Source organism: Carcharodon carcharias, chromosome 2, assembly GCF_017639515.1.
Source record: "Carcharodon carcharias isolate sCarCar2 chromosome 2, sCarCar2.pri, whole genome shotgun sequence".
In the NCBI taxonomy this organism is placed as follows: Eukaryota; Metazoa; Chordata; class Chondrichthyes; order Lamniformes; family Lamnidae; genus Carcharodon; species Carcharodon carcharias.
The window spans coordinates 214740543-214768250 of NC_054468.1; the positions used below are offsets into that span (position 1 = coordinate 214740543).

Here is a 27708-nt window from a genome sequence, read left to right on the forward strand (position 1 = left end):
CCTTATCCCCACTCTCTGCCACCTGCCAGACAGCCAATCTTCTACCCATGTTAATATCTTGCCTCTAACGTCATGGGCTCTTATCTTACTGAGCAGCATCCTGTGCAGCATCTTGTCAAAGGCCTTCTGGAAGTCCAAGTAGATAACATCCATTGGCTCTCCTTTGTCTAACCTACTTGTTACCTACTCAAAGAATTCTAACAGATTTGTCAGGCATGACCTCTTGATGAAACCATGCTGACTTTGCCCGATTTTACCATGCACTTCCAAGTATTCTGGAATCTCATCCTTAATAATGGACTCTAAAAATTTTACCAGAGACCAAAGTCAGGCTAATCGGCCTGTAATTTCCCATCTTTTGCCTCACTCCCTTCTTAAACAGGGGAGTTACATTAGCGATTTTCCAGTCCTCGGGACCCTCCCTGACTCTAGTGACTCCTTAAAGATCACCACTAATGCCTCCATTATCTCTTCAGCTATCTCCTTCAGAACTCTGGTGTGTAATCCATCTGGTCCAGGAGATTTATTCACCTTCAGACCTTTCAGTTTTCCTAGCACCTTCTCCTTGGTAATGGCCACCATACTCACCTCTGGGGCCCCCCCTCCTCCCCCCCCCCCCCCCACTCTCTTAAACTTTGGGAACGTCACTCGTGTCTTCCACTGTAAAGACTGATGCAAAGTACCTATTCAGTTCCTCCATTTCTTTGTTCCCCACTACTACTTCTCCAGCGTCATTTTCCACCGGCCCAATGTCCACTTTTGCCTCTCTCTTACCCTTTATATATATCTTAAAAAACTCTTGTAATCTTCTTTGATATTACTAGCTAGTTTACCCTCATATTTAATCTTCTCCCTTCTTATTTCTTTTTTTAGTTGTCCTCTGTTGGTCTTTGTAGGCTTCCCACTGCTCTTCGTCACATTGCATGCTTTCTCTTTAACTTTTATGCTATCCCTGACTTCCCTTGTCACCCATGGTTGCCTCGTCCTCCCTTTAGTATGCTTCTTCTTCCTTGGGATGAATTTTTGTTGTGTCTCCCAAATTACTCCCAGAAACTCCTGCCATTGCTGTTCCACTGTCTTTCCTGCTAGGCTCATTTCTCAGTCAATTCTGGCCAGCTCCTCCCTCATGCCTCTGTAGTTGCCTTTATTGAACTGTAATACCGTTACATCTGATTCCAGCTTTTTCCTCTCAAATTGCAAGGTAAATTCTGTCATATTATGGTCACTTCCTCCTAAGGGTTCCTTCACCTTAAGCTCCCGTATCAAATCTGCCTCATTACACATCACTAAATCTAGAATTGCCTGTTCCCTAGTGGGCTCCACCACAAGCTGCTCCAAAAAGCCATCTCGTAGACATTCCACAAGTTCCTTTTCTTGGGATCCACTACCAACCTGATTTTCTCAGTCTATCTGCATATTGAAATCCCCCATGATCGCTGTAACCTTGCCTTTCTTACCCACCTTTTCTATCTCCTGGTATATCTTGTGCTCCACATCCTGACTACTGTTCGGAGGCCTGTACATAACTCCCATTATGGTTTTTTTTACCTTTGCGGTTGCTCAACTCTACCCACAGATTCTACATCATCTGACCCTACATCATTTCTTGCTATCGATTTAATTTCATTTCTTACTAACAAAGCAATCCCACCCCCTCTGTCAACCTGCCTATCTTTTCGATAGGATGTATATCCTTGGATATTTAGCTCCCAGTCCTGATCCCCTTGCAGCCATGTCTCCGCCATGCCCACCATATCATACCTGCCAATTTCAATCTGCGCCACAAGCTCATTTACCTTATTTCGTATACTGTGTGCATTCATATACAACACCTTCAGTCCTGTATTTCCCGTCCCCTTTCTCATTGTCATCCCTTTATCTGATGTGCTTCAAGTTAGTTTCCTAGCCCTTTCTAAACACTCTGTCCTATTTAGTGTTTTGGAGACTTTAATAGCCTCTCCTGGGCTCTCCTTTCTTTTTACTTTTTTCATAATTTTCCATGAAGTTGAATCCCCACCCCCACCCACCCACTTTCTAGTTTAAAGTCCTGTTGACCACCCTATTTACCTTTTTGATAGAACATTGGTCCCAGGTCGGTTCAGGTGGAGACCCTCCCAACGGTACAAATCCCTCCTGTTCCAATACTGATACCAGTGCCCCACAAAATGGAACCCCTCTTTCCCGCACCATTCCTTAAGCCACGTGTTTACTTTCCTTATTCTCACGTGCCTATGCCAATTTGCACGTGGCTCGGGTAGTAATCCGGAGATTATGACCCTTGAGGACCTGTTCTTTAATTTAGTTCCTAGTTCCTGATAATCCCCAAACAGGTCCTCTTTCCTCGTCTTTCCTATGTTATTTGTCCCAACGTGGACCACAACAACTGGATCCTCCCCCTCCCTCTCCAATATCCTTTCAAGCCGGTCAGAGATGTCCCTCACCCTGGCACCGGGCAGGCAACGTACCATGCGGGACTCTCGATCCTGCTTACAAAGGATGCTATCAATTCCCCTAATTATAGAATCCCCTACAACTACCACTTGTCTTTTTGCTCCCCCCTCTTGAATGGCCTCCTGTGCCACGGTGCTGTGGTCAGCTGGCTCATCCTCCCTACAGCCCTCTTCCTCATCCACATAGGGAGCAAGTACCTCGTACCTGTTGGACAAGGTCAAGAGCTGAGGCTCCTCTGTTCCTGAACACAGGATCCCTCTACCTGCCTCACTTGCAGTCACACCCTGCTGACCCTGACCACTGACCGGACTTGAGGTACTTAATCTACCGGATGTGACCACCTCCTGATACAAAGCATCCAGGTAACTCTCCCCCTCCTGGATGTGCCACAGCGTCCGGAGCTCGGACTCCAGCTCATCAATTCTGAGCCGGAGTTCCTCCAGCAACCTACACTTTCTGCAGATGTGGTCACTGCGGCTCGCAATGGGATCTGCCAGCTCTCACATCATACAGCTATAGCACATCACCTGCCCAGCCATCTCTACTTAGATAATTAATTTATTACTTAGCTTTACAGTTTTTTTTTCAAATTTGGTGCAGATTTCCTACCAACCAATCAGATCACAGCTTTCCTGTGACGTCACTTTTTTTTGGTTTTGGCTTCAGTTACTCTGTGCCCCGAGGTCACTACTCCAGTGCTCCTCCCTCCGAGTCTGCTCCCTAGAGACAAGACCGCGAATCCCCGAGGTAAGCTAGATTTATACTCACCGCTCCGGTGCTCCTCCCCCCGAGTCTGCTCCCTGGAGACAGGGCCGCGAATCCCCGAAGTAAGCTAGATTTATACTCACTGCTCCGGTGCTCCTCCCTGGAGACAAGGCCACGAATCCCCGAGGTAAGCTACATTTATACTCACCGCTCTGGTGCTCCTCCCTCCAAGTCTGCTCCCAGGATTATTCACCAATCAGCTGCTTTTTCTTTAAAATCCACTTTCAGAAGAGTATCCCTCGCAGGTCTGGTGCACTCCTGAAGGCACTGCCTCTTCCTCTCTTTTTTTAGGTTTGAGGAGGGAGGGAGGGATGGAAACACTACAGCAATGTAATGTTTGGGGCTATTCCGTTCTTTGACAGTGGGTCCTCCTCGATTCCCTCCTGAGTCGCGGTGGCTGCGATGACTTCTCCCAGAATGCTTCAGTCACTTCACACCAGCACCAATAACTTATCTGGTCATCCTACATTGCTATTTGTAGGAGTTTGCAGTGAACAAACCATGTTTTCTACATTACCACAGTAACATCATTTCAAAAATATGTCATTGGCTGTAAGGCACTGAGATGTCCAGTGGTCATTGAAAAGCACTATATAAATGCACGTCTTTTATTTTTTGAAATTGTCAGGGAAAATATATTTAACCACACATTGCTGTGTATTTTTAGTTTGACTAGGTTTATCATCTCAATTAATTACATATGGCAGAGCTTCGATGAGAGATTCTTATATTGCATGGATAAAACCAATTTCTGGCAAATGTGTTTACTATTTTAGAATTTGAGAGTTTGAGGGTGAAGTAATAGCCTAAGCATTTTGGTGTTCTGTTTACAAATGTTGTGACATGGGGTTGCAAGTGTGATTTCGTAAGTTATCAGTACAGGGCCTTGCTCATACCTTTTTGTCGGGGTGGGGGCGGAGTCGGGGAGGTGGTGGTGGTGAGGTTTGGGAGGAAGGAGAGAAAAGGGGAAATGTATGTAAATTTGCTACAAACTTCTGTTTGTTTTAACTGATTTCTTCCATGGTGATCTGAAATTGTTCATCTCCACAGGGGCTGCATCCTGGGATCCAACCAAAAAGTGATGAAATTCGTTTAATCAAGGTAAGTGTGTTGGAATGGCTGGCAAGCCTAGAAATTTATTTTCTGTTGGAGTTCAGTTTTAAGGTAGAAGACTTTTTTTTCTCACTGTAGTCCTTGTATTCTCTCTAAAGAAATAAATTCATGTTCACTGTCCTAGTTATATTTATTATAACTTGCCTATGGCTCTCTAATCCAAACACTAACATAGCTTACTATCCCAACACGCAGCTTGTATAGTTCCTGAGGAGAGCATTGTAATATTCTATGTTTACAAGGTGTCCTTGTATACAAACTATCTGAAATTTTGGGGGGAGATATTTTAGCATATGCATTAGTGCACCACATGGAAGCAATGCTGTTGTTTGTATTGGTAAGAAGGGAAGCAAGTAGCTCAGATTTGCACATCATCAGGAATGGGAAAGTTGAGTGGAATTGTGGATGTGAAACCTACATTTAGCCACTTTGTGCAAGTACAAAAATTCAGAATTAATGAGCAGGAAAAGACCAGTTGGTCCATCAAGCCTGCCCCATGCTCGTGATGGTCAGAGCATCATGAGTAGGCAATCGCTTTCTTTCTCCAACCCCCCTGCCCCCAACTTCAGCACCCATTTCCTAATTACAGTCATGTTGTCTCCCAAGAGAGAAGCAAAAAATGGAGAAAAACCCAAGACCAAAAAGCAAAAAATACTCTAGATTCCTGTCTGTCATCCTCAGGCGATCAAAACTAGTTCAGCTGATTACAAGGACCACGTGTTATCTATAAAGACACTTGCTTCATTTAAAATGTGATTTCTGCCTCACTCAAGAACCAGTCCAACTCTCTCTTAAAGGTATATGAAGAGTCAGCTAATGTATTCCAGAAGCTCACTACACTCTGGAGTAGTGCTGCTTAAGATCCAATCTATTCCTACCATTACTGTGTTTAAAACCGCCTCTGATTCTCCCCAGTTGGCTAAATTAGAAAACTTGACAAATAAGCACAGTATCCAGTTCTTTAATTTTATAGCCCTATTATCAGGTCAGCCCTATGTCTATGCTGCTCTTAAATAAATAGATCAAGCATTTTGAACCCATCTTGAGGTTATTTTAAGTTGGGAATCCTTTTTGTAATTCTCCTCTGGCTACTTTTATTCTTCACCATGTAACAAAACTGGGTTAACATACTCCTGGTGCAGTCTGATCAGCAGCTTGCATAATCACAAGAAAAAAAAATCTGGATTCTGGCAACATAGTCAACACAGCATAGGTAGACAACAGAAATTCAAAGCTGGTAGATAGCATCATTTTTTTTTTAAAATGGCCATATTGTATAAATGTGTGATGCAAATGTAATGGGCTAAAAGGTACATTCAAGATTGAAGTGGATAGATGGATAAAGAAAAGGGGGTTCAATGGACACAGGGTAATTAATGTGATTAGAAGGATTTGCACATATGATGGGCAAACATTGTCATGGGCTGGTTAGGCCAAATGGCTTGTTTTCACGTTGTAACTCGCATGTATCGTTAGATATGCCTGGAATGGAGAATCAACTAGCTTACTGAATTCTCAGTCGCCTGTTCCAATGTTGCAAGGGACCTTTTGGAAACCAATAATGTCCTGGAACATTGGCTTAATTTGTTGGTTATGTCCCAGCTTTGGTAATATGCCATGTTCTGTATCTCTTGTGTTATTACAAAAATAATTTTTGTTGAATTATTATAAAGAAAATGAAGAATATTGCTTTGTGCTGAGACTTTTGGGGAAAGTGAGGTTTTCTGTGGGCCAGGATTTTTTCAGGATGGGACTTTGAATATTTTCTCAATTTTTATTCCCTTGGGCCGTGCTGTGCCATTTGAAATTCAGAGAACAGGCCTATAACCTAATTGATAAAAACAAAAAACTGTGGATGCTGGAAATCCAAAACAAAAACAGAATTACCTGGAAAAACTCAGCAGGTCTGGCAGCATCGGCAGAGAAGAAAAGAGTTGACGTTTCGAGTCCTCATGACCCTTCAGCAGAGCTGGGTGAAATATAAGCTGGTTTAAGGTGGATGGGGGAGGGTTTGGAGAGAGAAGTGGGTGGGGGGGTTGGGGGGGGGTTGGTGGGGAGGTGTGGTTGTAGGTACAAGCAAGTAGTGATAAGAGCTGATAATCAAAACATGTCACAGATACTATTTCCAAGTCTCTGGCTCTATTACTTTGAAAGCTTTGGCTAGGACTTGTATAAGTGACCTGAGGTGCATTTTCCTCTAATTTTCTTTTCTCTTGGGAATTGCTGGGCTAACCAACTCAGTGCCACTTTGGAAGCCACGATAGTCAACTTTCATTCAAATATAATGGTGTTTTAATGAACCCTGATTAATAACTAATTTGTTTAGCTTTTGGAGTTTAAAATGCAGTTTGTGTCATGAAAGCAGTTTCACTTTAATATCATAGTCTTAAATCATTTCATGTGCTTGGCTTTGCAGCGTTGCCACCAGGAAACCAGCAAAAGAATCCCCTCATGGAGTGGACGTCCAATCTGGATGGAAAAGATGGTGTTAGGGAGGGTGAAAGTACCACACACCTTTGTCATACATTCCTATACACGCCCCACTATCTGTCAGTATTGCAAGCGATTATTAAAAGGACTGTTTCGGCAAGGAATGCAATGTAGAGGTAAGGGCTTTACATGTAATATTGTCAGTAGCTAAAGTAATATATTGCCATCGTATGGGTCTTAACTGAAGTAATTCAGTAACAATATTTTATTACTTGCCCACAAATTATACTGTCCAATATTGGCATGTGAATTCTGAACTTAGATTAAATAACAGATGAAGTAACTTCATATAAAAGCATTAAGTACTTGATGCTAATACTGCAGTGTAATGTCCAGGTGCTTAAAGCTCTTGTTTACAAAGCAAAATCTTTTATTGTTTTCTGTTTATCCAAGTATATAAGCCTTCTATATTGCTATTTCTCAGTTGATTGACATCTTCAATCATATTGTTTCTCCAGCTCATATATAATGTTTGGATATTTGGAAGAGCTGCCAAAAATAAATTTTTGAATTAGTTTTTATTAGGGCCCCATAATTTTACTGTATCCCATCTATACCTATGTGTTCTGAATTTAATTTTGTATCTACTGATCCAAAATATTTTTCATATTTCATTTTTCTAATGCATTTGCATAGGATCTAGCAAACTGCAATACATCAAAATAAAATTAATAATTTTTAGTTAAATTTATATCCTTTGTGAATTAACTTGTTCACCTGCTGATTTTGCAGACTGCAAGTTTAATTGCCACAAGCGATGTGCATCCAAGGTGCCCAGGGACTGTCTTGGTGAAGTCGTATTTAATGGAGGTAAGGAAATGCGTGCAAACTAGGCTTGAATCATATCATCCTGGCATCCAGTGTAGAAGAAATTTATTTATATGATTGAACACTATAGCTTTTCTTAAGATTTGTGTTGAGTTAATTGTTATTGTGTAGTCCTAAATATCTTAAATTTGATTCTTCCAAAAGCAAAGCTCTTTGCAATCTAGCCCGTATCAGTAAGCTTTGTGCTGCAAAATATGGAGGGATTTAGGAATACAGGTTCGCAGGATTTTAAAGGCAATGCTTGGGGTTGATAAGGCTGCAAGAAAAGTTCATGGAATCCCAGGTTTTAACCACAAGGTATGGAATATAAATGTCAAGAGGTAATCATAAGTCAAGGTAAGGTCTTAATAAAACCTAAGTATCGTGTGTAATAGTGTGCTTTGTACTGTAGAAAGGATATTGAGGATTCACCAGAATTCGGTTTAGTATGAGGAAATACAAAGACCAAAAAGTTTGGATTTTTGTTTGGTTACAATAGGGTGATAGGAAAGAAATGGTTAAAACCATGACAGAATATATTGAAGCAATTCAGGGGCCTAGAATGAAGGATCTATAGATACATAATTAAACCTAGATTTATAACAGAGAGTAGGAATAATCTCTTTACAGAGAATCATGAGGTTGTTGAATTCACCAGCAAGGTTAGTGATTAGGACAGAATCTTATATCAACATTAAAGATTTGATTGAATAGCTGGATGAAGAAGTGGAGATACATAGGGCAAGGGGACAAGGTGGGTAAATATGATTGGGATAATTTGTTTACATGGAAAATAAATGCTCATACGGACTGGTTGGGCTGAATGACTTGTTTTTGTGTTGTCGTTTTTATGCATTTCTACCTACCATTCTGGCACAAGAAGAGCAACATTCCAACTGGCTGTAAATACTTATATTTTAGTTATTTTATATAAAATCAATATACAATTTAATATTTTCTTGAGATGCCCTGTACAAGTATATTCTCAAAGAATTTACTTCATTTTGCAACCTTCTGTCTACAAATAGAAAGGAGCAAGATTGTTTATTAAATATGTGCCACCTTAGTTGGAAATTGGAAACCTTTCAGAAGTCTGGGTGGTGAGTATTTGCATAGGGAGATGTTGGGCTATGGAGACTGGTTACATACGAACATACACATTAAGAGCAGGAGTAGGCCATTCAGTCCAACAAGCCTGCTCCACCATTTGATAAAATCATAGCTAATCTGATTATATCCTCAAATCCACTTTCCTGCCTACCCCCCATACCCTTTGACTCCCTTACCAATCAAGAATCTTTCTAACTCAGCCTTAAAACTATTCAATAATCTTGCCTCCATTCCTCTCTGGGAAAGAGAATACAACAGACCAACAAACGTCAGAGAAAAAAATTTCTCCTTATATCTGCCTTAAAGGGGAGACCTGTTACTCACAATAAGAGGTTGTGGTAGAAGAATTAATCCAGGCTGGTCTCTTGGTTAAAACTGGTTTATTTTCAAGATAACTTCCTAGTTGCTTCCACACAAAGTGTTCCAGCTGTACCTTTTTATTCTATTTAGACGGGATAATTAATGCCCATCACCTGTTTAACTAGCTATTGGTTTTAACAAGATGATTACCATATTAACAGACCTCTTATTTTTAAATTGTGTCCTCTATTTCTAAGGGAGGTCTTATGGTGCAGTGGTAGCGCCCCTACCTCTGAGCTAGAAGCTCTGAGTCCAGCACTTGATGGCCATGGAAGTTACTTTTGTAACATGGCCAAACAGGTTGATTATCAGCTTGTAAATCCTTTCAATACCTGTGATGGCAGACGGTAAGAGCAGGAGAGCTTTCTAGTCATTCATACTGCAGAAGGCAACGGCAAGCCACTTCATTACTTTGCCAGGCATAATCATGATCGTTCATTGGAATTCCATGGTTGCCAATGCCCTCTTAGGGCATGACACCTGAAAGAGGAAGAGGTTCCCTAATTCTCATCTCTCCCACAAGAGGAAACAGCTACACAGCATCGACCCTTTCAAATCCTCATAGGATCTTATTTGTTTCAATAACCTCACCTCTCACTCTTCTGAACACCAATCAATACAGGCCCAACCTGTCCAACCTTTCCTCATTTGATAAGCTCTTCATCCCAGGAATTAATCGAGTGAACCATCTCTGAACTGTGTCTAATGCTATTATATCCTTTTTCAAGTAAGGAGACCAAAACTGTACACAGTACTCCAGGTGATCTCACTAATGCCATATACAGTTGGATCAAGACTTCCCAACTTTTTTATATTCCATTCTCATTGCATTAAACATCAACATTCCATTTACCTAACTAATCACTTTGTGTACCTGTATGCTAACTTTTTGTGATTCATGTACCAGGACCCCCAGATCTCCATACTGCAGAGCTTTTCAATCTTTCGCTGTTTAAATAATAGACTGCTTTTTTATTGTTCCTGCCGAAGTGGATGAGTTCACATTTTCTACATTATACTCCATCTGCCAATTTTTAGCCCACTTACTTAACCTATCTAAATCTCTTTGTAGGTTATTTATGTCCTCCTCAACATTTACTTCTACTTTTCTAAATGCCATTAGCAAAATTAGCAACCATGCATTCGGTCCTTTCGTCCAAGTCATTGATATAAATTGTAAATTGCCCCAGCACTGATTCCTGTGGCACTCTACTCATTACAGTTTGCCAACCCAGATATAACTCATTTATCCCTACTCTCTGCTTCCTGTTAGCCAACCAATCCTCTATCTCTGAAATGTACGTTTCTTCCCACAACATGAAGTTTTATTTCCTGTAGTAACCTTTGATGTGGCACCTTATCAAATGCCTCTTAGAAATCCAAGCAGCACATCTATATGTTCCCCATTACCCATATTACTTATTACTTACTCAAAGAACTTGAATAAATTAGTCCAAAACAATTTCCTTTTCACGAAACCATGTTCACTCTGTCGAGTTGCATTGAGATTTTCTAAGTGCCCTGCCATAACCACCTTAATAATAGATTCCAGCATTTTCCCTATGAAGATGTTAAGCCAACTGGCCTTTAGTTTCCTGCTCTCTGTCTCCCCCTTTCTTGAATAGAGAAGTTACATTCGATATTTTCCAATCTGATGGGACCTTTCCGAGTATGTTGGAAAATTAAAACCAGTGCATTTACTATCTTTGCAGCCACTTCTTTTAAGCCACTAGAATGAGGTCCATCAAGACCAAGGGACTTGTCCATCTTTAGTTCTAATAATTTTCTCAGTACCCTTTCCCTGGTGATTGTAATTGTTTAAAGTTCATCCCCCCTTTTACCTTGTAATTCACAATTATTTCTGAGTTGTGGTTTGTATCCTCTACAGTGAAAACTGGTGCAAAATATCTGTTCATTTCATCCACCATTTCTTTATATTCTATTTTTTTAAAAATCACTATTTTTCTGAAACTATCTTCAACCACCGAAGCCATACAGGGTCTGCCCCTGTCGCTTTAGTGCCTACACCACATCCATAGCCATTACTGTCCTGCACTTAGCGTGCTCAGTGTAGGTGAATGAGTCCCTGATAACATTTTGAGGGAAAACTTTCAGGACTCTGTGAACCTCTTCGTATGTGAGACCGGAGATGTGTTTGATGCCTCCATTGCGAGCCAGGTGCCGAATGGCTGGCTTAGTAATACCCTGAATATTATCGCGAAGGACTTTGTGTGGTGCTGCTCGGCTCCACCTTTGCCCAGTCCCTTACCACCTTTCCCTCTACCCGACATGACCTTCATTCCCCAGGCTCGCTCTCTAGAGGACCAAGGCTTACTCTACTTTTTTCCTTTTTAATTGCCTGTAGGAGCTTACTAAACATTTTTATATTTCTAGCTAACTTCCTCTCGTACTCTAATTTCTCCCTCCTTATTATTCTTTTAGTTATTCTTATCCTCTCCAATCTTCTGACTTGCCATTAATCTTTGCAGAATTTTATGCCTTTTTTTCAATTTGATACTATCTTTAACTTCCTTAGTTGGCCACGGATGGTGCATTCCTCTAGAGTTTTTCTTTCTCACTGGAATGTATCTTTGCTGAGCGTTATGAATATCTCCTAAAAGATTTGCCGCTGCATTTCTATTGACCTACTCCTTAACCTATTTTCCTGGTTCACTTTAGCCAGCTTCAATTTCATACCCTTTTAATTGCCCTTATTTAAAACATTAGTCTTAGGCCCACTTCTCCTCAAACTGAACGCAAAATTCATTAATTTTAAGATCACTGTTACCTGGAAGCTCCTTTACTATGAGGTCACGAATTAATACTGCCTCATTGCGCATGACCAGGTCTAGAATACCCTGCCCTCAGGTTGGCTCTAGAACATGCTGCTCTAAGAAATTGTCTTGAAGTACCCCATGAATTCACCTTCCAGCCTACATTTGCTGATCTGATTTGTCCAATCTATATGGAATGAAATCACCCACGATAATTGCCTATCTTACAAGTCCCCATTATTTCTTCTTGTATACCCTGTCCCACAGTGTTGTTACTGGTAAGCTCCAATGACTTTCTTCCCTATGCTCTTTTCTGTCTCTACCTAAACTGGTTCTAAATTGTGATCTTTAGAACTAAGGTCATCTCTCACTGTTGTACTAATGTCACACTGAATTAACTGAGCAACCCCACCACCCTTTCCCAACTTCCTGTCCTTCCGAAATGTCAAGTACCCCTGAGAATTCCAGTCCAGCATTGGTCACTTTGTAGCCACATCTCTGTAATGGCTTTCAGATCATACATATTTATTTCTATTTGAGCTGCCAATTCATCTGTTGTTTCAAGTGTTACAGGCATTCAGATACAGTCTATAGTTCGGCTTTTACTATTTTTGCAAGCTCGAGCCTTATCTGCTATCTCGCTATTAAGTTTGTACACAATGTCCCTTCCTGCCAAGCTCTGATTGTCATTACCCTTTTGCTACCCTCTGTTGCCTTGTCCTTTTCCTTTAATTTACCACATCTTCCCTCACGTGATTCCCCCATCCCCTCTTTTAATTTAAAGCCCTCTAGACTGTCTATACGGCTCACCAGAACACTGGTTCCTGCAGAGTTCAGCTGAAGACTATCCCAACTGTACAGCTCCCACTTGCCCAATTCTGGTACCAATGTCCCATGAATCAAAATCCATTTCTCCCACAGCAATTTTTGAGCCACACGTTCAACTCCCTAATTTTATTTATCCTACACCAGTTTACTCGTGGCTTAGGTAATACTCCAGAGATCATTACCTTTTGAGGTTCTGCTTTTTAATTAGGCTCTAGCTGCTTACACTCCCCACACAACCTCTTTCATAGTCCTGTCTATGTCATTGGTACCAACGTAGTCCACAACAATTGGATCCTTCCCCTCCCACTGCAAGCTCCCCTCCAGCCCTGAGCAGATGTTCTGAACCCTGGCATCAGGCAGGCAACACAGCCATCGGGACTCTCCCCCTCTGCTACAGGAAACTGTGTCTTTCCTCCTTACTATACTGTCCCATACTACCAATACATTCCTATTTACTGTCCCTGCTTCAGTGGCTTCCTGTACCACGGCGCTATGGTCAGTTTTCGCACAAAGCCTGCAGCCCCCACTCTCACCTGTACGAGATGCAAGAACCTCGAGCCTGTTGAATGGTTGTAAGGACTGAGGCTCCTCCACTTCTACCTTCTGGATCCCCATACCTACCTCACTCGCAGTCACACCCTCCTGTCCCTGATCATGGACCAAATCAGACCCTAGCCTGTAGGTTATAACTGCCTTCTGGAACAAAGTGACCATGTAACTTTCCCCTCCTTGATGCATAATAATGCCTATAGCTCGGCCTCCAACTCGATGATTCTGAGCCTAAGTGCATCAAGCTGCAAACGCACACTGCACATGTGGCTGCCACTGGCATCTGAGTTCCAACATACTGCAGCTGTAATACATCATCTGCCTGTAATCCTTATTGCATTTTAATTAGCTAATTAATTATTTTAATTTTAAAAATTAATGCGCCTAGTTTTGTTTGTGCTTATATTCTTATTATTTCAATTTATGTTCTGCTTGCATCGATTGAAATACCCCAATTTAGGTAAGATGAATAAGAAATACTAACCAGACAATTCCCCACCAGCTCCCCTGTGAGGTCACATCTTGATTTTTCTTTCCAAACAGGGGCTTTGCACCCACAAACTGGCTGTAGCCCTGCCTCGCTGAGTCTCCAATTCATGCGCTCTTTTCAGCCTCACTGTGTCTCCAATTCTTGCGCTCTTTTCAGCCTCGCTGTGTCTCCAATTCTTGCACTCTTTTCAGCTTCGCTGTGTCTCCAATTCTTGCGCTCTTTTCAGCCTCACTGAGTCTCCAAAGCCTCGCACTCTTTTCAGCTTTGCTGTGTCTCCAAAGCCTTGTGCCCTCTCTTTCATGCTTTTTTCAGCCCAGATGAAAGATGAGAAAGGAAAAGCCTAAAGATCTCAATAATCATGCTGTACTACAACGTGGACTATGAAAAGTACACTGTGCACCTAATTAAAGGAGCCCCAGGAGTGGTGAAAATGCGATTTTGCTTTTCATAAATGTAATGCACGTGCAGTTGAAAAATGATATGCTTCATCATTTTCAATAGCTTCACCCATTAATTCAATCGGCAATGTTAACCAACTGTTTGGAAACTTTAAATCTGCATCTGTGAGTAATTTGAGTAAACCTTGCCTGCTCAAAGAAACAAAGGATTGTTGAGTATTGTGTATGCTAGCATATAAAATGGGTTTAATGCAGGGTGTTGTATATATGAGCATAAAATAACAATGAAGGCAATGCCAACTAGCAATTATTTTTGTACTTCTCATGCAACAGAGCAGCTGAGAGTGCTTTAGAAAATAAGAGATTTTTTGTAGAAGGTTTCATCATGATTTGACATGAGTGGCTGCAATATGGATGATACTCATGCGTGATTGAATATTTTTCAATTTTCAATTTCCTGACTCAGGAAAGCTTTTTGTGTTGTTATCACTCGTTATATTTGTGGGATAACTGCAACACAGTGTTACAGAATAAATATGTTGTATAAAATACTTCTCGCTGTGGGCAACAAAACGAAAAACTTAATTATTTTTCATTGTTGCAATGCTTGTGTCAAATTAACTTTAAAAATTAGAAAAATTATTCTTTAGATTACTCTGTCTTGGGTAGGTGATGGCATAGTGGTATTGTCACTGGACTGGTATTCCAGAGACTCAGGGTAATGCTCTGGGGAACCATGTTCGAATCCCTCCGCAGCAGATGATGAAATTTGAATTCAATAAAATCTGGAATTAGAAGCCTGATTACGTCCATGAAAACCACTGCTGATTGTCGTAAAAACCCACTAATGTCCTTTAGGGAAGGAAATCTGCTGTCCTTACCTGGTCTGGTCTACATGTGACTCCAGGCCCACAACAATGTGGTTGACTTCTAAATGCTCTCTGAACAAGAGCAATAAGGGATGGGCAATAAATGCTGACCTAGCCAGCGATGCGCACATCCCGTGAACGAACAAAAGAATATGCAAACCTTGTAGAGCTCACTGATGCTCAGTTTGGTCTCTGTCAGGGTCACTCAGCTCCTGACCTTATTACAGCCTTGGTTCAAACATGGACAAAAGAGCTCAACTCCTGATGTGAATTGAGAGTGACTGCCCCTGACATCAAAGTACCATTTGACTGAGTGTGGCATCAAGGAGCCCTAGCAAAACTGGAGTCAGTGGGAATCAGGGGGAAAACGGTTTCTCGTTGGAGTCATACCTAGCACAAAGGAAGATGCTTGTGGTTGTTGGAGGTCAATCATCTCAGTTCCAGGACATCACTGCAGGAGTTCCTCAGGGTAATGTCTTAGGCCCAACCATCTTCAGCTGTTTCATCAGTGACCTTCCTTCCATCATAAAGTCAGAAATGGGTTTGTTCGCTGATGATTGCACCATGTTTAGCACCATTCATAACCCTTCAGATACTGAGCAATCCATGTCCAAATGCAGCAAGACCTGGATAATATCCAGGCTTGGACTAAAGTGGCAAGTAACACTCGCGCCACACAAGTGCCAGGCAATGACCATCTCAAGCAAGAGAGAATCTAACCACCTCCCCTTGACATTCAATGACATTACCATGGCTGAATCTATCACTGTCAACATAATGGAGGTTACCATTGACCAGAAGCTGAACTGGACTAGCCAGATAAATACTGTAGCTACAAGAGCAGGTCAGAGGTTAGGAATCCTGCAGCGAGTAACTCGCCTCCTGACTCTACAAAGCCTGTCCACAATCAACAAAGCACAAATCAGGTGTGTGGTGGAGTACCTCTCCACTTGCCTGGATGAGTGCAGCTCCAACAACATTCAAGAAGCTTAACACCATCCAGGACAAAGCAGCCTGCTTGATTGGCACCCCTTATACAAACATTCCCTCCCTCCACCACCAATGCACAATGTGTACCATCTACAAGATGCACTGCAGGAGCTCACTAAGTCTCCTTGGACAGCACCTTTTAAATCCATTACCACTATTATCCAGAAGGACGAGGGAAACGGACAGATGGGAACACCACCACCTGGATGTTCCCCTCCAAGCCACTCGCCATCGTGATTTGGAAATATATCGCCGTTCCTTCACTGTCATTGGGTCAAAATCCTGGAGCTCCCCCCCTAACAGCACCATGAGTGAACCTACACCACATGGACTGCAGCAGTTCAAGAAGGCAGCTCACCACCACCTTCTCAAGGGTGATTAGGGATGGGCAATAAATGCTGGCCTAGCCAGCGATACCCATATCCCATGAATGAATTAAAAGAAAGAAAAATAATATTAATAAAAAACCAGCTTCTGGAACAGTTCACTTGAGGCAAACTTGCAATAATGATGTCAGTTAATAGTCTGAGATTCATCGGCATGACTACTTTCTGCAACAATGCATACCGTTTGCAGAATGATTTACATTGTATGCTGTGGACTTGTGAAATAAAATTACATTTGTATAGTTTGACAGCAAAAATATTCTAAGATTCCTTTGTTTTTTGCTATCTTGTTCGATAGTAATTCATTGTTAATATCTATGGATTACACCAAATTGGAGAATGTAGTTAATATTGAGAGAGACTGTGACAAAATGCAAGAAGACAAACTTGCTGAAAGGATGTATAAGCGGCAGGTGGTTTTCAACATGTTGAGGTAGGTGGATTAAGGAGTCCACCTTTGGAAAATTATAGACTGAAATGGGGTAGAGGCTCAAATGGATCTAGGGGAACAAATCATTACAAGTAGCAACAATGCCATAAAAAGTGCAAACAAAGTACTGGGGGTTATTTTGAGAGGAATAGAACTGAAAAAAAAAAAAGTTATGTTCAACCTTTTGGAACTTGGATTAGAAAATCTGTATCCGCCTTTCCCAGAACTCCAAAAAAACATAAGAAATAGGAGCAGGAATTGGCCACATGACCCCTCGAGCCCGCTCCACCATTCTGTAAGATCATAGCTGGTCTGACTGTGTCCTTGAATTCACTTTGCTACCTTCCCTTCACTTTCCTGCCTGCCCTCCATATTTGAATTCCCCCTGGTCAGGTTTCCAGCCCTGCCACAGTATCAAAACAGCTCCTACCAAAGTCACAAATGACTTCCTATGTGACTATGACAAAGATCCTAGTCCTTCTTGACCTGTCAGCAGCCTTTGACAGAATGACCACAACACCGTCCTTTAATGCCTCCCCGCAGTCGTCCAGTGCTTACACCTGGTTCCATTCTTATCCATCTAATCATACTGCAGTGGTTTTTATTCCCGCTCCTGCAGCGTTACCCCTGCCTCCAAGGATCTACCCTTTGCCCCTTCCTATTTCTCATTTACATGCTGCCTCTTTTCAATATCATCATCCAAAAGTACAGTGTTACCTTTCATACATACACCGACAATACTAAGCCCTACCTCTCCACCACCCCTCGCAGCTCCATTACTTGTTGCTAAATTATCAGATTGCTTATTAGACATCCAGTAATGGATGGCCAGAAATTTCCTCCAGTTAAATATTGGTAAAACTGAAGCCATTGTTTTCTGTCCCTGCTCCAAACTCCATTCCTTAGCTACAGACTCCATTCCTCTCCATGGCAAAAGTCTGAGATTAAGCCAGTCTGTTCGCAACCTTGGTGTCTCATTTGATCCTGAAAAGAGCTTCCGACCTCATTTGCGCCATCACTAAGACTGCCTATTTCCAGTTCTGTAACATCGCCTGACTTTGCCCCCATTTCAGTTTATCGCAGTTGAAACCCTTGTTCATGCCTTTGTTACCTCTAGCTTTGACTATTACAATTCGTTCCTGGCTGGTGTCTCACTTTCTACCATTCAAAACTTGAAGTCATCCAAAACTCTGCTGCCTCTACCTCAACTTATGTCAGTTCCTGAACACATATCACCCCTGTCTTATTAACCTACCCTGGCTTTTGGTCAAGCAATACTTGATTTTAAAATTCTTAACCTTGTTTACAAATCCCTCCTTATCTCTGTAATCTCCTCCAGTCTCTCAACCCTCTGAGATATCTGTGCCCATCTAATTCTGGCCTCTTAAGCTTCCCCAATTTTAATATCTTCATCATCAGTGTACATGTCTTCAGCTGCCTAGGCCCGGAGCTCTGGAATTCCAAGTTATTGCTGTAGACCAAACTTAGGAGAGCTGTACACAGCTGGTCTCTGTATTTCAAGGAAGATATTGAAGCGTTGGAGAAAATGCAAAAAGATTTGCAAGGTAGCCAGGGAAAGGGTAGGCCGACTCAGGGACAGAGGTAGGAATCTGTGTGTGGAGCCAGAAGAAATGGGAGAGTTACTAAATAAGTACTTCTCATCAGTATTCACCAGAGGACTTAGTGGTTGATTTGTCTAGGGTAGAGTGTGTAGATAGCCTGGATCATGTTGACATCAAAAAAGAGGAGGTGTTAGGCATCTTGAAGAGTATTCAGGTGGATAAGTCCCCAGGGCCAGATGGGTTCTACCCCAGAGTACTGAGGGAGGCAATGGAGGAGCACAATGCTGGGGCCTTGACAGAAATCTTTGTATCCTCACTGGCTACTGGTGAGGTCCCAGAGGACTGGAGAATGGCCAATGTTGTTTCATTGTTTAAGAAGGGTAGCAGGGAAATTACAGGCCAGTGAGGCTTATATCAGTGGTAGGGAAATTATTGGAGAAGATTCTTCGTGACAGGATTTACTACCATTTGGAAGCAAATGGGTGTATTGGTGAGAGGCAGCATGGTTTTGTGAAGGGGAGGTCATATCTCACTAACGATGGAGTTTTTCGAGGAAGTGACAAAGATGATCAACGATGGAAGGGCAGCGGATGTTATCTACATAGATTTCAGTAAGGCCTTTGACAAGGTCCCTCATGGCAGGCTGGTACAGAAGGTAAAGTCGCACGGGATCAGAGATGAGCTGGCAAGATGGATACAGAATTGGATTGGTCATAGAAGACAGAGGCTAGCAGTGGAAAGGTGCTTTTCTGAATGGAGAGCTGTGACTAGTGGTGTTCCGCAGGGATCAGTGCTGGGACCTTTGCTGTTTGTAGTATACGTAAATGATTTGGAGAAAAATATAACTGGGCTAATTAATAAGTTTGCAGATGACACTAAGGTTGGAGGAGTTGCAGATAGTGAAGATGATTGTCAAAGGATACAACGGGATATAGATCGGTTGGAGAAATGGGCGGAGAAATGGCAGATGGAGTTTAATCCGGACAAATGCGAAGTACTGCATTTTGGAAGGTCTAATACAGGTAGGAACTATACAGTAAATGGCAGAACCCTTAAGTGCATCGACGGGCAGAGGGATCTGGGTGGACAGGTCTACAGGTCACTGAAAGTGGCAACGCAGATGGATAAGGTAGTCAGGAAGGCATATGGCATGCTTGCCTTCATCGGCAGGGGTATTGAGTTTAAAAGCTGGGAAGCCATGCTGCAGCTGTACAGAACCTTGGTTATTGCATGCAGTTCTGGTCGCCACATTACCAGAAGGATATGGAGGCGTTGGAGAGGGTGCAGAGGAGCTTTACCAGGATGCTGCCTTGTCCGGAGATTATTAGCATGAGGAGAGGTTGGAGAAACTCAGATTGTTCTCACTAGAGCTATGGAGATTGAGGGGCGACTTGATAGAAGTTTACAAAATTGTGAGTGGCATGGACAGTGTAGATAGTCAGAAGCTTTTTTCCAGGGTGGAAGAGTCAATTACTAGGGGACATAGATTTAAGGTGAGAGGAGAAAACCTTAGAGGAGATGTGCAGGGCAAGTTTTTTACCCGGAGGGAAGTGAGTGAATGGAATTCACTGCCAGAGGAGGTGGTGGAAGCAGGTATGATAGTGGTGTTTAAGAGGCAGCTTGACAAATACATGAATAGATGGGAATAGAGGGATACGGACCCCGGAAGTGCCAAATGTTTTAGTTTGATAGGCAATATGATTGGCGCAGGCTTGGAGGGCCGAAGGGCCTGTTCCTGTGCTGTACTTTTCTTTGTTTTTTGAAAATACTAGAACTGAGATGCTACAATCTCTGGAACTGAACAGGCTTAGGCCCAATTTTCTAGAAAACAGAAGACTGAGAGCTGGCCTGATAAAGGTCTTCAAAATCAAGAAAGGGTTTGATAGGGCTGGCGCAGAGACAATATTTCAATTTGTGGGGAAGTTAAAAACGAGGGGCCATAAAATTGCTAGATCTGGAAATAGGCAGTCTTAGTGATGGCATGAATGAGGTCAGATACTCATTTCAGGATCCAGTGTGACACCAAGGTTGCGAACAGGCTGGCTTAATCTCAGACTGTGAAAAATGAGAAACTGCAATACTTAAAAAGTGGTGAGAATATGAATCTTACTACCAAATGGAGTGGTTGAGGCTCTAGCATTGGGGCATTTAAGAGGAAGTTACTAACTCGGTGAAATAAATATACGGATATGTTGACAGGGTGGGTTGAAATAGGGTGTGAAGAAGGCTTGTTGTGGAACATAAACAGTTGCATAGATCTGTTTTTGTGTTGTAAAACTGTGTAGTAAATTATATTTGGTGACTTTTGAAATTAATTGGAAAAAATATACTGGATGAGAACTCTTCCTGTTTGCACAATTAGGGTATCTTTGCGCTTGGAGTTTCGCTGATTTTAATTTTCAAACACTTCTGTCAATTCAGATTTTTGAATAAATTATGCAAAGTGGATACATGTTTCACTGATGTACTGTTAGGCATATAATTTTCTCCCCATATCCTCACTAATTTTTCTGCCCATCCCCTTTCTCCTGAAGGTGTTTACACCTAGCTGGGGTTTGGTTCCAAAGAAAACTGTTTTTGTTTGACATAATTCATTGGGCTTTCTTTTGTACTTAAGACTTTGCGGTGTTTACTGTATAGTTTGATAGATCATAGTTAGAATCCAGTATCTTGGAAGCAAATCAGATGCTGTATCTTAAATCATTACAGTTTGTACACAATGCATTCACTTTTGGATATTCCTTTGGAAAATGAACCAACTGTCATTATTCACTTACAAGCCTCAAAGATTAGTGTTGGCAAGTCTTTCAATTACAGGAGGCATCACTGCCATGCCTGATCCTGTTTCATCTCACCTTAAGCAAGAGTTTCTGAATAGCAATCAGGAGTGCAAGTCTTAGCTAATTTTGCCCTCCTTAACAGGGTGCTGAAGTTAATTGTACCAACCACTCCACCTTCCTCCATGAGATTTGATAATATGCCAAAGACTAGGAAGTGAATTGACGCCCTTTTTGGCCTTCATGGTTCATGAACTCACTGGATAAGCAAGTTCCAGTACATTATATGGTGAATTATTATCACAGGTATCCAATCCAAACACTAGAAAATTATATAGCAGTTTTAATATAATTACTATTTGCAGAACCAGCCAGCCCAGGACCTGATTCGGATATGCCCATGGAGGTAGATAGCAGTGACATGAACAGTGATGGCAGCAGAATGTTGGATGACACTGAAGAGCCATCTACGTCCGAAGAAAAGTTATACTTTATGGACTCATCTGATCTGGATGGTGACAAAGATGAAGAACCTGTCAGAACAATCAGGTAGTCCTTTCATTATATCCTACAGTAACCATCAAAGTGAGAAACAAAACCTCTTATGTTTGACAATGGTCAGTGGATTTTTTGTTGTATTTCGGACTCTGATGCTGTGTTTACTGTATAGTTAGATCATGGTTAGAATCTTGTATCTTGGAAGCAAATGTGATGCTGTATATTAACAAATTGTTCTAATTGACATGCAGCTTTTGGATATACTTATGAAGCATGAGTCAGCCGTAATATTCCAAGGCGGTTATAGTGCTTACCTGTAACTGAAACCAATTTATTCAATGTATAATTGCAATCATACAAAGATTTTCTGTGGTTATTGAGGAGCTTCCCTTTCAGTGGTAAGGAAACCATGTTTGAGGATCAATGGATCAGTGAGGCAATAACCCAGATCTACTGTGTGGAGGGTTAGGGGGAATTTTGTGAAAATGTAAAAAATGTAGTAAAAGTATAGAACAAGATGGGGCTGTTCAATCCATCAGGCCTGAATGTTTCACAAACAATACAATTCATCCTGTCATGAACTCTACTTAGTTTATTTAAACTTCTAAAGGAACTACATAACTTCAGGCAAAACTTCCAAGAAGACTAAGCCCTCTTAAGAACTGTCTCTCTGACCCTTCCTAAGGTATCCAAGCATTTCAATGTCAGCATATCTTGTGCTACACTGGCCAGTGTATTCTTCAGGAGTGACGGTTCCACCTCTTCTCCTTCATTCTCTGCAGAATATTTGATCATTTCTATCTACATGTTACTCTTCCAATCTTCAATCCCACTCCTGACCAGATATTTATCTGATTATTTTTAAGGAGTTCCATCAAAATGCCATTAAATGCTTTTGACAAAAGTCTTCCACAACTTTACAATATAGGATGAAAAAAAAGCTTTAATTGCACTTAGGCCTTCTAGATTTTATACTTCTATCCTTTAATTCTGCAGATACAGTTGAATTTCAACTGTATGGATATATCCAGATTACAATGCTTTTCAGCATTTTAAAGATCTGCCACCTTGCTGGTTCATGAGAGTCTCCTTGATCACCACATAAATTTACAAATGTATAATAAAATGTTTTATACACATTCAGTGGCCATTGTTCCTTTTCCAAGTTGTATGATTGATACCTGGCTGATGCTGTTCTTGTTTAAGTGTGCTTTCTTTAGGTACTGTTCTGTTTAATATGGGATTGGGTGAAAATAAATCTTGTGTTAAGTTTTGAAAAACATGAAAAATACATTATGCTAGACCATTGTATTCACAATTCACCATCTCAATTCTGTATAATTATTCCTTGTTCAGTAACTTGGAACATTTTGTTCTAGTCCTTCAACAAGCAACAATATTCCTCTCATGAGAGTAGTACAGTCTGTCAAGCACACAAAAAGGAAGAGCAGCACAATGGTGAGAGAAGGTTGGATGGTCCACTACACCAGCAAAGACAATCTAGTAAGTACATTTCTTTTGAAACTATTTATATTTGCAGAGCTACTGGAATTGGGATATCAGGAGAGATCACCTACTTGATTGTAAAAGTAAATGTAAATATTTGATTACTTTTACTATTATGAACACAGGTGTTTAGCCAGGTCCAAAGGTTATGATGTGTTACAGCTTGTGAACTGAGAAAATGTTGGATGTAAGCGCTATATGTGGAAAATAAGAATGCTGCTTGCTCATTGCGACCTAATTGAAGATGCAGCTGGCGGATGATCGTAATATAAATTGGGGAAATATGTTCCAAAACATTTAACATGGTAATTGTTACCAAGTGCCTTAGATATTAGCCTTGCACCTTTGGTAGCTGGTTTAAAACTAGCACAGATGAATGGGAATGAAAGTTTTCTGATAGGTTTTGGTACGAAATGATTTTGTGCAATATGAACCCAGTCCATAACCTACAGTACAAAAATTATCTGTAATCCAGCACTAATTGATAATGTCATTTGGAAAAGCCACAAGATGGCTGGTGTAGGAAATGGAAAATGTGTCACATTAGGGGCTGATTGGAATTGGGGCACAGTAGATGGAGCTTTGCTCCATGTTTGTCTGTATAAAGTCTGACCGGAAATTGCTTAATGCTGAGCTTTGTGCCTGAAAGGGGAAGAGTCCCATTTCCTAGCCCTAACATCCAGAATAAATACAAAAAGAATGCTCTGTTCTTTCTTATAAGAAACTATCTCCTGGATCTGAAGAAAGCCATTTCAAACATTTTAAAAACATTTAATAAAAAACAAATAATTCCTGGGTCTTTGCTCTCAAGTTAGTGGTTTGGAGGGCACTGCCAACCTGTTGATAATGGGCTAGAAATTACCATTGTCTATATTGATGCACATTTAATAAAATCATATGATATTGTCTTGTTTGTTATCTTAACTTCTTGTAAAAGAGAACAGAGTGAGTGCCATAAAAGTGCACTTAAATGTTTGATGTCTAATATCATCAATAGTTTCTGGCTAATATGATTTTCTGTCCTGCAAGACTTATTTTTAGATAACTTCAAAACTGAGTGAATGAGGGGTGGAGAAGTACAAACATTCACACCTCTGGGCCAGAGTTCTTATCTTAGCCTGACTTAAGGTGAACATCCTGTTGGCTGTAGCGATCTGCATCAAATAAGATTGATTTTGCAAACCTTCAATCCAGTTCTTAATCGAGATGAGTTTTCTAGAGCACAACTACTTAAAGTTCAGCACAACTGGACGCTGAGGCATTCAAATTCCTATCCTTGATAATACTACTGAAAAAATTTAGTTTCATTTTATTCCATTAGTTCTTACTTTTATGCTAAAACTTGTGCCGAGAGAAGTTTTGGCCCTGAATTAGAATTCTTGCTCAGAGGCTGTCAAGACAGCTGGGAAATAGAAATGTCACACTGGTGCAAAAAGATGTTTTTATGATTGATTTTAAGATATTTTATTGTGGTAGAGAGAAATAGCTTTATTCTGCATATATCTGCATTTTTATCTGACTTGAGCGCTTGATGTCGATATTGGGTTGCCAAACTTGTTCCATTACAAGCTCTGACATCCCTCACCTCAATGAACATAAGCAATTCTTCATGTTGCACCTTCCCAAAAATGCAAATTTAAACCAAAGTTGGGCTTTATCAGTTTGGCAGTTTTGTTCCATCAATTACTTTGGTCAAATAAAACATGCTGGTGATAATCAGCCTTTGAATCATCATGGTTTTCTGACCTCACAGAGGGTCTTTTTTTTTTGGCCGTTGCCACTTTGTTTTGCACTCCTTCATTTGCAAAATCTCACCATACCATCAGCTATCCTGGATAATCTCATTTGACAAGAAAACCTTCACTCTTGTTTGTAAGGGCTTGATATTGAATTTTGCATCCAGAAGCCTGCCTTTTCTGTTCCTCAACACCAGAAATTTTATATCACATGCTTGTTATAGATTCCTTTCACTTGTGCTATGAATTATGGGATACCTTCTCTTCCACAAGCTTCTCTAACTTCTTATTGAATAGTAAAGGTAAAAGCCATTAATAGCAATATTGGCAAGTTTCATAATCAGGTGGCTGTGAAAAGAAAACCATCAATAAATGAAAGTTGGGATATTTTGATTGCCCATTCCCATCATTGCGAAGTCGGGAAAGACAGCAGTAATAGCTTACTCACATAAGGATAAATGCTGTATGCCATCCTCTGACTTGCTTTATGTTTTTTGTGATGATCTTAAATCAGTGAACAGAAGGGCTTTTCTTCAAACATTGTTTCTGGTACAGTAGCCATTGGACTTTATTTCTCTACTTAACAGTTCTTACAAGGGCTTTTTACATTGATTACAGACTTCAGTCAATATAACTCATCAAAAAGCAGCAAGAGATTGAAAAGCCAGATTTGATGTACCTTCAGACTTATTGCTTTTTCTAGCTGTTAAATTTCCTAATCTCCACTTGCTACATGCCTCTGAAGAAATGTCTGCGATCTGAAACTAGGAATGAGGCAAAGGAAAATAACAGGATTGAACTTGCATCCCAGTACTCAGTGCACAATGTGATGACGTGCCCCGATGCTAACAGAGAAGTGTTGATTTGCCCTTTGACTTGTCCACTCCATCAGTGGCAAAGTGTTATGGTTTTTTTTGTTTCTTCCTTGCTCAGTGGCACAATTCATTGAGTTTGTACAGCAATACGTTTGAGCAATAACAAGAACTTTCATTTATCCAAAGCAGACATGAATACATAAAAACATCAAATTCAAAAGGAGAAAAAGTCATTTGGTCCATCTGTCTGCTTCTTCATAATGCATTTAATCTTAAATTGAGACACTCTGAGGATTTTTTCCATCTCCCAAAAGTAAATTATTATGAATGCGAAACTTTACAAGACAGTTATGTTTTGAAATGTGACCTTTAACTTGAGGTGAAACAGAATGTTCCAGATAGGGTGGATGGTGCCCATACTAAATCTCTGCACAGAGACAGACCCATGTGATCTGGCTGTAATGGAAAAGAAACCCCAACCAAAATCAGTTGAAAATCAAGTGACTGTTTTCACACCTTGACCCAAGTCTTCGCCCTCCAGGTCTATGGAGACCGTACGTACAACCCAAGATGCACTTATGAACCCACGGAAGTCCAGATGTGCTGACCTCCGTGGAACTTACCCAGGAAGTTTGAACTCCCCATGGGCAATTCGCCTGCTCCCTGGGACCCTCTGCAAAAGACTCCGACCATGAGTTAGAGTCAGAGACTTTAGACGGTTCCACAATTCTTACCTTGAATGATTACCCAAGAAATGTTACACAGAAGATTCTAGTCTATCTCCTAGGTAACTACAGAACTGACTGCTCCTCCACGCCCCCCATTACTCACACTGACCCTCCCAAAACTCCTGACAATCCACTGTCCCTTGACCCTTGTCTTCCCCCCGATTGACCTGACTACCCCTCCTGATGACACTAATTGCAGACTCCCCGCGTGCACACACACACACACACACACACACCCCCCCACCCCCAACCTCCACCCCCGACCTTGACTAGTCCCTGACCCCTCTGGACCTGATTATCCCTCCTGGCCTGACCCACCTACCCATCCACCTGCCTGCCACCCCACCCGCTTGCCCATTCATTAATTCATCCACTCACCCATTCACTAACACACTGGGCATTTAAACTTGGCTAATGGCAGCTGGCGTTATAAAAAGGAGCTGTGACTTGCCTTCCCCCCCACCCCACTCCCAGCAACACAACAGAACTGCAATGGAATAAGGGATACTGTGCTGTGCATTTTATTAGAAGCTGGGTTCAGAAGACCTGGCCAACCAGTTTACAGAAGATCTGGGGCCATTTCACAGAAAAGGGACAGCTGCTTTTTGAATACAGAGATATTGAGAAACAGAGACAATACAGCTGTTATGAAGAACAGGGAAAAGCTATTTGTGATAGCTGCCAAGCAGGATGCTGTGAGAGCTGATTCTCTGTTTGAAACAAAGACGAAACAGACGGGACTTTTGGAGATTTAAGGATCAAGGAGTCGCCGAAGTGGGCCCTGCTGATGGAAGTCGGTTTACTCAGACAGAATAGGACAAGTTTCAAAGGACACTGAAAAGATTCAACCGGGTGTGGCAGGGAGAAGTGAGTCTACTGGAAAACTGGGAGTATCTTGGGAACTGAGTCTTGTAAAGCTATGTATCCACCGGACATACAGTGCACAGTGAAAGGATTGCATTAGTTAGTTCACGCAAAAGTAACTCTTCTTTAGTTCGATGTATTAGTTGCCTGTAATGTTTTATTTATGTTGATTTGAGTTTGTTACAGTAAAAGTCTTAAAACAAAAAAATCTTGTCCTTTGTTTATTTCTATCGGTGGTTAGGAAATTTGTCTCTTTTAAAAAGTTATCAGTCCCTGGAGCGTGTAACAAAATGAAAAGATTTTCAGAACTTCCGTGTAAAACTACATCCTTTATTATTAATCTTGACCAACTGCCTTCCTTGACACATTGCTTGCATAATGCAACAGCTCATATCATATTTCTTGGCATTGA

The 27708-nt window shown here is 41.2% G+C and overlaps 1 protein-coding gene across 1 annotated transcript in view; it reads left to right on the top strand.

Annotated features, from left to right (window-relative positions):
* Positions 1 to 27708, top strand: part of prkd3 (protein kinase D3) — a 410491-nt gene that overhangs the window by 272019 nt on the left and 110764 nt on the right. Inside the window, exons 6-10 of the mRNA XM_041182404.1 lie at positions 4267 to 4317; positions 6746 to 6935; positions 7552 to 7629; positions 21515 to 21698; positions 23027 to 23150. Of these exons, the coding sequence (XP_041038338.1) occupies positions 4267 to 4317; positions 6746 to 6935; positions 7552 to 7629; positions 21515 to 21698; positions 23027 to 23150 (627 nt within the window). The remainder of the gene's footprint in view (positions 1 to 4266; positions 4318 to 6745; positions 6936 to 7551; positions 7630 to 21514; positions 21699 to 23026; positions 23151 to 27708) is intronic.